Consider the following 15,899-nt stretch of genomic DNA (forward strand, 5'->3'; position numbering starts at 1 on the left):
TATTATTATAGGGTAGACTAGGGCCTCATCCTCAGCATTATAATCTGTGATCTAGTGTATTATTATAGGGTAGACTAGGGCCTTATCCTCAGCATTATAATCTGTGATCTAGTGTATTATTATAGGGTAGGCTAGGGCCTCATCCTCAGCATTATAATCTGTGATCTAGTGTATTATTATAGGGTAGACTAGGGCCTTATCCTCAGCATTATAATCTGTGATCTAGTGTATTATTATAGGCTAGACTAGGGCCTCATCCTCAGCATTATAATCTGTGATTTAGTGTATTATTATAGGGTAGACTAGGGCCTCATCCTCAGCATTATAATCTGTGATCTAGTGTATTATTATAGGGTAGACTAGGGCCTCATCCTCAGCATTATAATCTGTGATTTAGTGTATTATTATAGGGTAGACTAGGGCCTCATCCTCAGCATTATAATCTGTGATCTAGTGTATTATTATAGGGTAGACTAGGGCCTCATCCTCAGCATTATAATCTGTGATCTAGTGTATTATTATAGGGTAGACTAGGGCCTCATCCTCAGCATTATAATCTGTGATTTAGTGTATTATTATAGGGTAGACTAGGGCCTCATCCTCAGCATTATAATCTGTGATTTAGTGTATTATTATAGGGTAGACTAGGGCCTTATCCTCAGCATTATAATCTGTGATCTAGTGTATTATTATAGGGTAGACTAGGGCCTCATCCTCAGCATTATAATCTGTGATCTAGTGCATTATTATAGGGTAGGCTAGGGCCTCATCCTCAGCATTATAATCTGTGATCTAGTGCATTATTATAGGGTAGACTAGGGCCTCATCCTCAGCATTATAATCTGCCTCAATATTTGCAGCCATAGCCAATAGGTGGTAATATCTCTCTAGGAGCTGCTCTGTCGTCAGTATTGTGGTATAATTATAATTAAATGGTCAGATCTGAATGGAGAAAGCTGACCCGAGATCAGCGCTGCCTTTCCATCAGTATCAACACATGGGCCAACAAAGGCACTTAGAGAAAGTTCTGCCTAGGTGGTGTTTTTTGGGAAACGCACGCGAGTTCTTTGGCCGTTGTAGAAACGATGCATCGTTAACACACTCCTAAACGTAAATTCCGTTGCTACCGGGATACCGGGCCCAGGAAAGACTCCAGGCCCCATGTGAGGCTGTTGCCTTGAAAATATCTGTTTAACAAGACGTCTTCAGCATCAACAATACTCTTCATCACCACTACCCTTCATCACCACTACCCTTCATCAACAATACTCTTCATCACCACTACCCTTCATCACCACTACTCTTCATCAACACTACCCTTCATCACCACTACTCTTCATCACCACTACCCTTCATCACCACTACCCTTCATCACCACTACTCTTCATCACCAGCTACTACTCTTCATCACCAGCTACTACTCTTCATCACCAGCTACTACTCTTCATCACCAGCTACTACTCTTCATCACCAGCTACTACTCTTCATCACCACTACCCTTCATCACGACTACTCTTCATCAACGCTACTCTTCATCACCCCTACACTTCATCACCAGCTACTCTTCATCACCAGCTACTCTTCATCACCAGCTACTACTCTTCATCACCAGCTACTACTCTTCATCACCCCTACTCTTCATCACCCCTACTCTTCATCACCCCTACTCTTCATCACCCCTACTCTTCATCAACACTACCCTTCATCACCGCTACTCTTCATCAACGTTCTCTTCATCAACACTACCCTTCATCACCGCTACTCTTCATCACCGCTACTCTTCATCACCAGCTACTCTTCACCACCAGCTACTACTCTTCATCAACACTACTCTTCATCACCAGCTACTACTCTTCATCACCACTACTCTTCATCAACAGACCACTACTCTTCATCAACAGAACTCTACTCTTCATCAACAGACCACTACTCTTCATCAACAGAACACTACTCTTCATCAACAGAACACTACTCTTCATCAACAGAACACTACTCTTCATCAACAGACCACTACTCTTCATCAACAGAACACTACTCTTCATCAACAGAACACTACCCTTCATCAACAGAACACTACACTTCATCAACAGACCACTACACTTCATCAACAGAACACTACACTTCATCAACAGAACACTACTCTTCATCAACAGAACACTACTCTTCATCAACAGAACACTACTCTTCATCAACAGAACACTACTCTTCATCAACAGAACACTACTCTTCATCAACAGAACACTACTCTTCATCAACAGAACACTACTCTTCATCAACAGACCACTACACTTCATCAACAGAACACTACACTTCATCAACAGAACACTACACTTCATCAACAGAACACTACTCTTCATCAACAGAACACTACTCTTCATCAACAGAACTCTACCCTTCATCAACAGAACACTACTCTTCATCAACAGAACACTACTCTTCATCAACAGAACACTACTCTTCATCAACAGAACACTACTCTTCATCAACTCTACCCTTCATCAACAGAACACTACTCTTCATCAACACTACTCTTCATCAACACTACTCTTCATCAACAGAACACTACCCTTCATCAACAGAACTCTACCCTTCATCAACAGAACTCTACTCTTCATCAACAGAACTCTACTCTGCTCTTATATGGCTCTGAGAACCACACATCTAACATCTAACCTCTTCTAACTGGCTCTGGGTTGAAGTTGCCCTTAGGTACAGATCTAGGAACAGTTTACCCTCCCATGATCATAACCTGTAGCATTAGGCGAAACAATGTAAAACTGACTTAAGATCAGTGTCTATGGACAACTTCGGGGAAACTACTTTGTTGTCCTGATAGTCTTACATCAATCAAATAATATATATCTTTCTTTCTCTGTCTCTCTGTCTCTCTGTCTCTCTCTCTCTCTCTCTCTCTCTCTCTCTCTCTCTCTCTCTCTCTCTCTCTCTCTCTCTCTCTCTCTCTCTCTGTCTCTGTCTCTGTCAGGCATGGCTAGTCACCCACCTGTCCCCATCTCTGAGCTCGCTGATCATCTAGAAGGCCTGAAAGCCAACGACAACCTGAAGTTCTCTCAGGAGTATGAGGTATGGTAGCTGTGTGTGAGAGTTTGTTTGAAGGAGACATTTTCACTCCAATTATTCTGGTTTCATTATGCAATTCATATTGAGTTTTACACCCTGTGTAGAAACCGTCTAGCCAGCCAGATACACACACACACACACACACACACACACACCTGTTTATGTATTTTATCTTTTGACAGAGGTATCAGGGTTTAAATGTGAAGCAGAAGCTTCCTCCTCTCACGTCTCCTGTTTTAACCAGAGATCTGTCTGTCAGTCTGTCTCAAAGAGATACTTCTTACAGACTGATGGTTATCAATGTTATGCTTCCAGAGAGATAGAGGATAAAGACAGAGATAGAGGGGAGAGAGACAGAGACAGAGACAGGGAGAGAGAGTGCGGGGGAAGTGAGAGAAGGGAAAGGGACAGAGTGAAAGAAGAGAGAGATAAAGACAGAGACAGGGAGAGAGAGTGCGGGGGAAGTGAGAGAAGGGAAAGGGACAGAGTGAAAGAAGAGAGAGATAAAGACAGAGACAGGGAGAGAGAGTGCGGGGGAAGTGAGAGAAGGGAAAGGGACAGAGTGAAAGCAGACAGGAGAGACACAGAGAGAGAGAGAGAGAGAGAGAGAGACAAAGACAGAGAGAGGGAGAGAGAGTGCGGGGGAAGTGAGAGAAGGGAAAGGGACAGAGTGAAAGCAGACAGGAGAGAGAGAGAGAGAGAGACAGAGAGAGGGAGAGAGAGTGCGGGGGAAGTGAGAGAAGGGAAAGGGACAGAGTGAAAGAAGAGAGAGATAAAGACAGAGATAGAGGGGAGAGAGACAGAGACAGAGACAGGGAGAGAGAGTGCGGGGGAAGTGAGAGAAGGGAAAGGGACAGAGTGAAAGGAGAGAGAGATAACGACAGAGAGAGGGAGAGAGAGTGCGGGGGAAGTGAGAGAAGGGAAAGGGACAGAGTGAAAGGAGAGAGAGATAACGACAGAGAGAGGGAGAGAGAGTGCGGGGGAAGTGAGAGAAGGGAAAGGGACAGAGTGAAAGAAGAGAGAAGAGTGTTTTTATCATGGCCATGTTCTGTACAATAGAGCACCTTTTTGATTAGTCCTTAGAATATCTACATTATTCCATGAGAATACAACTGTAAAAAGTTGTTAAGATGGAGAATATACTACTTTTAGGCCTGTGCATGCTGGATATAGAATCCGGATGGCTCTAATTGGCTAGGGCTAGAACGAAGAGAGAGGATGGAGTGAGGGGGAGGGAGGGAGAGAGGGAGAGAGGGAGAGAGGGGGAGAGAGAGACTTGTGTAATGCTTACTGTTCATTTTTATTGTTTATTTCACTTTTGTTTATTATCTACTTCACTTGCTTTGGCGATGTAAACATATGTTTCCCATGGCACTAAAGCCCCTTAAATTTAATTGAGAGAGAGAGAAAGAGAGGGAGCGAGAGAGAGGGAGAGAGAGAGACGGGGGGTTAGGACAGAGGGTAGTCAAACATAAATGTTAGGGAGATGGGAAGTCAAAAAGAGAAAATGTTGAAAGAGATGGAAAGATGGGGACTGACCTTGTAGAAGAAAGGAGAACAAGATAGAAAGAGAGATGCGGGATGGGGGGATGGAGAGAGAACGAGAGAGATGGGGGGATCGAGAGAGATGGGAGGGATGGAGAGAGAACGAGAGAGATGGGGGGGATGGAGAGAGAACGAGAGAGATGGGAGGGATGGAGAGAGAACGAGAGAGATGGAGGGATAGAGAGAGAACGAGAGAGATGGAGGGATGGAGAGAGAACGAGAGAGACGGAGGGATGGAGAGAGAACGAGAGAGATCTAGGGATGGAGAGAGAACGAGAGAGATGGAGGGATGGAGAGAGAACGAGAGAGATGGAGAGAGAACGAGAGAGATGGAGGGATAGAGAGAGAACGAGAGAGATGGGGGGATGGAGAGAGAACGAGAGAGATGGAGGGATGGAGAGAGAACGAGAGAGATGGGGGGATGGAGAGAGAACGAGAGAGATGGAGAGAGAACGAGAGAGATGGGGGGATGGAGAGAGAACGAGAGAGATGGAGGGATGGAGAGAGAACGAGAGAGATGGGGGATGGAGAGAGAACGAGAGAGATGGAGGGATGGGAAGAGAACGAGAGAGATGGAGGGATGGGAAGAGAACGAGAGAGATGGGGGGATGGAGAGAGAACGAGAGAGATGGAGGGATGGAGAGAGAACGAGAGAGATGGAGGGATGGGGAGAGATTGAGAGAGATGGGGGGATGGAGAGAGAACGAGAGAGATGGAGAGATGGAGAGAGAACGAGAGAGACGGAGGGATGGAGAGAGAAAAGGGATAGAGATAAACCAGGAGTAATTGCGGTGTCATAATCAGACACATATGCTAGTGAGCAGTGAGTAGACCAAAGACACACACACACAAACACACACACACACACACACACACACACACACACACACACAACCACACCATAATTATGCATCGTAAAATATTCCAAAAGACTTCATTGCAGGCTCTCTCTCTCTCTCCATATTTTAATGCACAAATGACATCATGTGTGTTTGTGCCACAGACAGTTGTGTTTTATAGCGTCGTTATAGGTTCTGTGTTGGACTGAACTTTTCTCTCTCCCCAAAGGAATTCATGGCGTTTCATCATGTATTCTGTTGGGTAAAACGTAGCAAAACATTTTTATTCCGTTTTCAAAATGTTTTGTTACTGTTTCATGCCTATACTGTCTTGTTTTTAATTCAATTCAACCTTTGACCTGTTGTGTTGTCGTTCATTGACACTTATTACCAAGGGTTGGAACCTGAAATGAATTTCCACACGTTTCATTCTGAAGAAAACCATCATTTTTTTTGTTTGTTTTCCGTTACACTGTTCCGTCTGAACCAGTTTCAAACCAGAATAAGTATCGGTTTTATATCATTCCTTTCTGTTCCTTTTCAACCTCTGAAATAAACATTATTTTTAGTTTCTTTTTACATTTAGCTCCACATTTGATGACTTCACCAATCAGTGCAGATAGAGCAGCTTGCTGTGAAGCGGGTAGGCCATTTCATCTGTATAGGAAAGTCCTTAAGAACAAATTGTAATTTTGACGTATCTGCATGGTTTAATCTCACTGAAAGACAAAAAAAACACACAAATTGCTGCCAGTCAGCTAACATGTTGAGGTTGAAGGGAGAGCGAGACAGAAAGGAGGAAGCTTGTCTTGAAACACTGGGCATCTTGTTATAACATGCACTATCTGAATTAGGAACCCCACTGAATTATACCTACGGAGGAGCGGCTTCTATAGAGGAACTTTAAATGTCTTTGAACTTCCGAGTTGACATAATGTTGGATCAGAGCTAACGTTAGCTAGCTAGCTAACAAGCTTGTGTGTACAGAGCCGTACTAGAATTAAAAACACATGTTACCTCATTGTCCATTCACCCCTACCTACAAGTACAAATTACCTCTAACCTGTACCCCCGCACACTGACTTGATACCGGTACCCCCTGTATATAGCCTCATTATTGTTATGTTATTGTGTTACCGTTACTAATTATTATTTTTTATCTTTAGTTTATTTGGTAAATATTTTCTTAACTCTTCTTGAACTGCTCTGTTAGTTAAGATCTTGTAAGTAAGCATTTCACGGTAAGGTCTACACTTGTTGTATTCGGCACGTGTGACAAATAGTTTGATTTGATTTGAGTAGTTAATAAATCCAATGTGAAAAGTGATAAAACTATAGTATCCTTAACTAGCAATAAAAAGTAAATCCATTCTTCTCTAATTAAACATCTCACCATCATTTCTGAATTACACTTGTAACGTGGTCAGTAGGCTACAGTAACCTACTTCAGAGGGGGAGGGGCAGGTAGCCTACACACCCACTGGCAAAGATTTCCAGCTTGCGGGCAGATCCTGGAATAAGTTTCTGAGTGACAAAGTGAGGGCTTTGCATAGGCGCTTTGTTGCGAATTTTGTGAGACTGGGAAAAAAAATGTGAGGAACATAAAAGAACCGGTTCCCATGTTTTTAAAATAACGGTTCTGTTCCGCAACAGTATAGATCACTTTCGTTTTTGGTTCGGGTTCTGTTCCTTAAATAATTTAGTTATCACACGGTTTTCTGTTCTGTTCCCTGAACCGGTTCCAACCCTTGCTTATTACCCTTTGACAACTGTGTTATAGTCCATTGACCTCTGTCCAGCAGTACACCTGGGAGCATTTTAATCAAAACTCTAACCTCTAACCTCTGTGTTGTAGTCCATTGACCCCGGACAGCAGTTCACCTGGGAGCAGTCTAACCTAGAGGTCAACAAGCCAAAGAACCGCTATGCGAACGTGATTGCCTACGACCACTCCAGGGTTCTACTGTCCAGCATCGAGGGTAAGTTGGCAGTCACACACACACACGCTAAGGTCTTCGCCTACGATTACTCCAGGGTTCTACTGTCCAGCATCAAGGGAGAGACACACACACACACACTTTTCTTGTTTTATTCTCGGCCAGTCTAAAAGTTCCTTCGCTGTCTTAATATGATATTACCACTGAGCAGAAGCATTTATCTAAAGTGACTTACAGTACAGTGAGTGTATGCTGTTTTTTTTGTAAAGCAGAGAGGGAGAGAAAGCGAGAGGGAGGGGCCCTGGCAGCTTCATAGAGGAGAGGAGGAAGCCATGGGTGGCAAAGCCCAGACAGATTACTCTTATCTGGGCAGAGCATGTATGAGAGCAGCCCCTCCACCTCCTCGGTCCTGGAGCTCTCTTCTCTGTTTGTCTGTCTGTCAGGCCTGCGAGTCACACACACACACAAATTAACATACAAGCATACACTTTCCTTCTATCTTTCTCTCTCTCACGCACGCACACACATACACACATTCTGACTCTCGCCACACACACACACACACACACACACACACACACACACACACACACACACACACACACACACACACACACACACACACACACACACACACACACACACACACACACACACACACACACACACACAGACTCTGCCAAGCCTGCAGAGCCAGTGAGAGATGGGAACTCATCTCAGCTCTGTTTTCAACCAAGCTGCACAGCAGCCTTACTTCTGTTACTCCTATCCAGTCAAGTTATACACCCACACACACATCAAAGCCTATAGACAGGCTGCTGGTTTGAGAGATTGACTGTGGATGAACATATATTGCTTCTACCATTACCTTATGTTAATGTTACTTCACATTTTGAACTAGCATGCTGTGTGTGTGTGTGTGTGTGTGTGTGTGTGTGTGTGTGTGTGTGTGTGTGTGTGTGTGTGTGTGTGTGTGTGTGTGTGTGTGTGTGTGTGTGTGTGTGTGTGTGTGTGTGTGTGTGTGTGTGTGTGTGTGTGTGTCTGCTCGCAAGCATGTGTGCGTGAGAGAGAGAATGAGGGAGAGAGAGAGCCTAGTCCCAACGGACCCTAGTGCACTATATAGGGAATAGGGCTCTGGTCTAAAGTAGTGCACTATATAGGGAATAGGGCTCTGGTCACTAGTAGTTCACTATATAGGGAATAGGGCTCTGGCCTAAAGTAGTTCACTATATAGGGAATAGGGCTCTGGTCACTAGTAGTTCACTATATAGGGAATAGGGCTCTGGTCTAAAGTAGTGCACTATATAGGGAATAGGGCTCTGGTCACTAGTAGTTCACTATATAGGGAATAGGGCTCTGGTCTAAAGTAGTTCACTATATAGGGAATAGGGCTCTGGTCACTAGTAGTTCACTATATAGGGAATAGGGCTCTGGTCTAAAGTAGTTCACTATATAGGGAATAGGGCCCTGGTCACTAGTAGTTTACTATATAAGGAATAGGGCTCTGGTCTAAAGTAGTGCACTATATAGGGAATAGGGCTCTGGTCACTAGTAGTTCACTATATAGGGAATAGGGCTCTGGTCTAAAGTAGTTCACTATATAGGGAATAGGGCTCTGGTCACTAGTAGTTCGCTATATAGGGAATAGGGCTCTGGTCTAAAGTAGTTCACTATATAAGGAATAGGGCTCTGGTCACTAGTAGTTCACTATATAGGGAATAGGGCTCTGGTCTAAAGTAGTGCACTATATAGGGAATAGGGCTCTGGTCACTAGTAGTTCACTATATAGGGAATAGGGCTCTGGTCTAAAGTAGTTCACTATATAGGGAATAGGGCTCTGGTCTAAAGTAGTTCACTATATAGGGAATAGGGCTCTGGTCACTAGTAGTTCACTATATAGGGAATAGGGCTCTGGTCACTAGTAGTTCACTATATAGGGAATAGGGCTCTGGTCTAAAGTAGTTCACTATATAGGGAATAGGGCTCTGGTTTAAAGTAGTTTACTATATAGGGAATAGGGCTCTGGTCTAAAGTAGTTCACTATATAGGGAATAGGGCTCTGGTCTAAAGTAGTGCACTATATAGGGAATAGGGCTCTGGTCACTAGTAGTTCACTATATAGGGAATAGGGCTCTGGTCTAAAGTAGTGCACTATATAGGGAATAGGGCTCTGGTCACTAGTAGTTCACTATATAGGGAATAGGGCTCTGGTCACTAGTAGTTCACTATATAGGGAATAGGGCTCTGGTCTAAAGTAGTGCACTATATAGGAAATAGGGCTCTGGTCTAAAGTAGTGCACTATATAGGGAATAGGGCTCTGGTCTAAAGTAGTTCACTATATAGGGAATAGGGCTCTGGTCACTAGTAGTTCAACTATATAGGGAATAGGGCTCTGGTCACTAGTAGTTCACTATATAGGGAATAGGGCTCTGGTTACTAGTAGTTCACTATATAGGGAATAGGGCTCTGGTCTACTAGTAGTTCACTATATAGGGAATAGGGCCCTGGTCACTAGTAGTTCACTATATAGGGAATAGGGCTCTGGTCTAAAGTAGTTCACTATATAGGGAATAGGGCTCTGGTTACTAGTAGTTCACTATATAGGGAATAGGGCTCTGGTCACTAGTAGTTCACTATATAGGGAATAGGGCCCTGGTCACTAGTAGTTCACTATATAGGGAATAGGGCTCTGGTCACTAGTAGTTCACTATATAGGGAATAGGGCTCTGGTTACTAGTAGTTCACTATATAGGGAATAGGGCTCTGGTTACTAGTAGTTCACTATATAGAGAATAGGGCCCTGGTCACTAGTAGTTCACTATATAGGGAATAGGGCCCTGGTCACTAGTAGTTCACTATATAGGGAATAGGGCCCTGGTCACTAGTAGTTCACTATATAGGGAATAGGGCTCTGGTCACTAGTAGTTCACTATATAGGGAATATGGCTCTGGTCTAAAGTAGTTCACTATATAGGGAATAGGGCCCTGGTCACTAGTAGTTCACTATATAGGGAATGGGGCTCTGGTCTAAAGTAGTTCACTATATAGGGAATAGGGCTCTGGTCACTAGTAGTTCACTATATAGGGAATAGGGCTCTGGTCACTAGTAGTTCACTATATAGGGAATAGGGCTCTGGTCTAAAGTAGTTCACTATATAGGGAATAGGGCTCTGGTTTAAAGTAGTTTACTATATAGGGAATAGGGCTCTGGTCTAAAGTAGTTCACTATATAGGGAATAGGGCTCTGGTCTAAAGTAGTGCACTATATAGGGAATAGGGCTCTGGTCACTAGTAGTTCACTATATAGGGAATAGGGCTCTGGTCTAAAGTAGTGCACTATATAGGGAATAGGGCTCTGGTCACTAGTAGTTCACTATATAGGGAATAGGGCTCTGGTCACTAGTAGTTCACTATATAGGGAATAGGGCTCTGGTCTAAAGTAGTGCACTATATAGGAAATAGGGCTCTGGTCTAAAGTAGTGCACTATATAGGGAATAGGGCTCTGGTCTAAAGTAGTTCACTATATAGGGAATAGGGCTCTGGTCACTAGTTGTTAACTATATAGGGAATAGGGCTGGTCACTAGTAGTTCACTATATAGGGAATAGGGCCCTGGTTACTAGTAGTTCACTATATAGGGAATAGGGCTCTGGTCTAAAGTAGTTCACTATATAGGGAATAGGGCTCTGGTCACTAGTAGTTCAATATATAGGGAATAGGGCTCTGGTCACTAGTAGTTCACTATATAGGGAATAGGGCTCTGGTTACTAGTAGTTCACTATATAGGGAATAGGGCTCTGGTTACTAGTAGATCACTATATAGGGAATAGGGCCCTGGTCACTAGTAGTTCACTATATAGGGAATGGGGCTCTGGTCTAAAGTAGTTCACTATATAGGGAATAGGGCTCTGGTCACTAGTAGTTCACTATATAGGGAATAGGGCTCTGGTTACTAGTAGTTCACTATATAGGGAATAGGGCCCTGGTCACTAGTAGTTCACTATATAGGGAATGGGGCTCTGGTCTAAAGTAGTTCACTATATAGGGAATAGGGCTCTGGTTACTAGTAGTTCACTATATAGGGAATAGGGCTCTTGTCTAAAGTAGTGCACTCTATAGGGAATAGGGCCCTGGTCTAAAGTAGTTCACTATATAGGGAATAGGGCTCTGGTCACTAGTAGTTCACTCTATAGGGAATAGGGCTCTGGTCACTAGTAGTTCACTCTATAGGGAATAGGGCTCTGGTTACTAGTAGTTCACTATATAGGGAATAGGGCTCTGGTTACTAGTAGTTCACTATATAGGGAATAGGGCCCTGGTCACTAGTAGTTCACTATATAGGGAATGGGGCTCTGGTCTAAAGTAGTTCACTATATAGGGAATAGGGCTCTGGTTACTAGTAGTTCACTATATAGGGAATAGGGCTCTTGTCTAAAGTAGTGCACTATATAGGTAATAGGGCCCTGGTCTAAAGTAGTTTTCTATATAGGGAATAGGGCTCTGGTCACTAGTAGTTCACTCTATAGGGAATAGGGCTCTGGTCACTAGAAGTTCACTATATAGGGAATAGGGCTCTGGTCACTAGTAGTTCACTATATAGGGATTAGGGCTCTGGTCACTAGTAGTTCACTATATAGGGAATAGGGCTCTGGTCTAAAGTAGTTCACTATATAGGGAATAGGGCTCTGGTTACTAGTAGTTCACTATATAGGGAATAGGGCTCTGGTCTAAAGTAGTTCACTATATAGGGAATAGGGCTCTGGTCACTAGTAGTTCACTATATAGGGAATAGAGCTCTGGTTACTAGTAGTTCACTATATAGGGAATAGGGCTCTGGTCACTAGTAGTTCACTATATAGGGAATAGGGCTCTGGTCACTAGTAGTTCACTATATAGGGAATAGAGCTCTGGTTACTAGTAGTTCACTATATAGGGAATAGGGCTCTGGTCACTAGTAGTTCACTATATAGGGAATAGGCCCCTGGTCACTAGTAGTTCACTATATAGGGAATAGGGCTTTGGTTTAAAGTAGTTCACTTTATAGGGAATAGGGCTCTGGTCTAAAGTAGTGCACTATATAGGGAATAGGGCTCTGGTCACTAGTAGTTCACTATATAGGGAATAGGGCTCTGGTCACTAGTAGTACACTATATAGGGAATAGGGCCCTGGTCACTAGTAGTTCACTATATAGGGAATAGGGCTCTGGTCACTAGTAGTTCACTATATAGGGAATAGGGCTCTGGTTACTAGTAGTTCACTATATAGGGAACAGGACTCTGGTCTAAAGTAGTTCACTATATAGGGAATAGGACTCTGGTCACTAGTAGTGCACTATATAGGGAATAGGGCTCTGGTCACTAGTAGTTCACTATATAGGGAATAGGGCTCTGGTCACTAGTAGTTCACTATATAGGAAATAGGGCCCTGGTCACTAGTAGTTCACTATATAGGGAATAGGGCTCTGGTCACTAGTAGTTCACTATATAGGGAATAGGGCTCTGGTCACTAGTAGTGCACTATATAGGGAATAGGGCCCTGGTCACTAGTAGTTCACTATATAGGGAATAGGGCTCTGGTCTAAAGTAGTTCACTATATAGGGAATAGGACTCTGGTCACTAGTAGTACACTATATAGGGAATAGGACTCTGGTTACTAGTAGTTCACTATATAGGGAATAGGACTCTGGTCACTAGTAGTTCACTATATAGGGAATAGGTCCCTGGTCTAAAGTAGTTCACTATATAGGGAATAGGGCCCTGGTTACTAGTAGATCACTATATAGGGAATAGGGCTCTGGTCACTAGTAGTTCACTATATAGGGAATAGGGCTCTGGTCTAAAGTAGTTCACTATATAGGGAATAGGGCTCTGGTCTAAAGTAGTTCACTATATAGGGAATAGGGCCCTGGTCACTAGTAGTTCACTGTATAGGGAATAGGGCTCTGGTCTAAAGTAGTGCACTATATAGGGAATAAGGCCCTGGTCACTAGTAGTTCACTATATAGGGAATAGGGCTCTGGTCTAAAGTAGTTCACTTTATAGAGAATAGGGCTCTGGTCTAAAGTAGTTCACTATATAGGGAATAGGGCTCTGGTTACTAGTAGTTCACTATATAGGGAATAGGACTCTGGTCTAAAGTAGTTCACTATATAGGGAATAGGACTCTGGTCACTAGTAGTTCACTATATAGGGAATAGGGCCCTGGTCACTAGTAGTTCACTATATAGGGAATAGGGCTCTGGTTTAAAGTAGTTCACTATATAGGGAATAGGGCTCTGGTCTAAAGTAGTTCACTATATAGGGAATAGGACTCTGGTCACTAGTAGTTCACTATATAGGGAATAGGACTCTGGTCACTAGTTGTTCACTATATAGGGAATAGGGCTCTGGTCACTAGTAGTTCACTATATAGGGAATAGGGCTCTGGTCACTAGTAGTTCACTATATAGGGAATAGGGCTCTGGTCTAAAGTAGTTCACTATATAGGGAATAGGGCTCTGGTTACTAGTAGTTCACTATATAGGGAATATGGCTCTGGTCTAAAGTAGTTCACTTTATAGGGAATAGGGCTCTGGTCACTAGTAGTTCACTATATAGGGAATAGGGCTCTGGTCTAAAGTAGTTCACTATATAGGGAATAGGACTCTGGTCTAAAGTAGTTCACTATATAGGGAATAGGGCTCTGGTCACTAGTAGTTCACTATATAGGGAATAGGGCTCTGGTCACTAGTAGTTCACTATATAGGGAATAGGGCCCTGGTCACTAGTAGTGCACTATATAGGGAATAGGGCTCTGGTCACTAGTAGTTAACTATATAGGGAATAGGGCTCTGGTCACTAGTAGTTCACTATATAGGGAATAGGGCTCTGGTTACTAGTAGTTCACTATATAGGGAATAGGGCTCTGGTCTAAAGTAGTTCACTATATAGGGAATAGGGCTCTGGTTTAAAGTAGTTCACTATATAGGGAATAGGGCTCTGGTCACTAGTAGTTCACTATATAGGGAATAGGGCTCTGGTCACTAGTAGTGCACTATATAGGGAATAGGGCTCTGGTCACTAGTAGTTCACTATATAGGGAATAGGGCTCTGGTCACTAGTAGTTCACTATATAGGGAATAGGGCTCTGGTCACTAGTAGTGCACTATATAGGGAATAGGGCCCTGGTCACTAGTAGTTCACTATATAGGGAATAGGGCTCTGGTCTAAAGTAGTTCACTATATAGGGAATAGGACTCTGGTCACTAGTAGTTCACTATATAGGGAATAGGGCTCTGGTTACTAGTAGTTCACTATATAGGGAATAGGGCTCTGGTCACTAGTAGTTCACTATATAGGGAATAGGGCTCTGGTCACTAGTAGTTCACTATATAGGGAATAGGGCTCTGGTCACTAGTAGTTCACTATATAGGGAATAGGGCTCTGGTCACTAGTAGTTCAATATATAGGGAATAGGGCTCTGGTCACTAGTAGTTCACTATATAGGGAATAGGGCTCTGGTCACTAGTAGTTCACTATATAGGGAATAGGACTCTGGTCACTAGTAGTTCAATATATAGGGAATAGGGCTCTGGTCACTAGTAGTTCACTATATAGGGAATAGGACTCTGGTTACTAGTAGTTCACTATATAGGGAATAGGACTCTGGTCACTAGTAGTTCACTATATAGGGAATAGGTCCCTGGTCTAAAGTAGTTCACTATATAGGGAATAGGGCCCTGGTTACTAGTAGATCACTATATAGGGAATAGGGCTCTGGTCACTAGTAGTTCACTATATAGGGAATAGGGCTCTGGTCTAAAGTAGTTCACTATATAGGGAATAGGGCTCTGGTCTAAAGTAGTTCACTATATAGGGAATAGGGCCCTGGTCACTAGTAGTTCACTGTATAGGGAATAGGGCTCTGGTCTAAAGTAGTGCATTATATAGGGAATAAGGCCCTGGTCTAAAGTAGTTCACTATATAGGGAATAGGGCTCTAGTCTAAAGTAGTTCACTATATAGGGAATAGGGCTCTGGTCACTAGTAGTTCACTATATAGGGAATAGGGCTCTGGTCACTAGTAGTTCACTATATAGGGAATAGGGCTCTGGTCTAAAGTAGTTCACTTTATAGAGAATAGGGCTCTGGTCTAAAGTAGTTCACTATATAGGGAATAGGGCTCTGGTTACTAGTAGTTCACTATATAGGGAATAGGACTCTGGTCTAAAGTAGTTCACTATATAGGGAATAGGGCTCTGGTCACTAGTAGTTCACTATATAGGGAATAGGGCTCTGGTCACTAGTAGTTCACTATATAGGGAATAGGGCGGTGGTCACTAGTAGTTCACTATATAGGGAATAGGGCTCTGGTTTAAAGTAGTTCACTATATAGGGAATAGGGCTCTGGTCTAAAGTAGTTCACTATATAGGGAATAGGACTCTGGTCACTAGTAGTTCACTATATAGGGAATAGGACTCTGGTCACTAGTTGTTCACTATATAGGGAATAGGGCTCTG

The 15,899-nt window shown here is 43.1% G+C and overlaps 1 protein-coding gene across 1 annotated transcript in view; it reads left to right on the forward strand.

Moving 5' to 3' along the window:
- The window catches only part of LOC106610542 (receptor-type tyrosine-protein phosphatase delta), a 205,096-nt gene that overhangs the window by 139,074 nt on the left and 50,123 nt on the right, over positions 1–15,899 (forward strand). The window contains 2 exon segments of the mRNA XM_082978641.1: positions 2,984–3,081; positions 7,318–7,441. Of these exon segments, the coding sequence (XP_082834767.1) occupies positions 2,984–3,081; positions 7,318–7,441 (222 nt within the window).

Source organism: Salmo salar, chromosome 08, assembly GCF_965601325.2.
Source record: "Salmo salar chromosome 08, fSalSal1, whole genome shotgun sequence".
Lineage (NCBI taxonomy): Eukaryota > Metazoa > Chordata > Actinopteri > Salmoniformes > Salmonidae > Salmo > Salmo salar.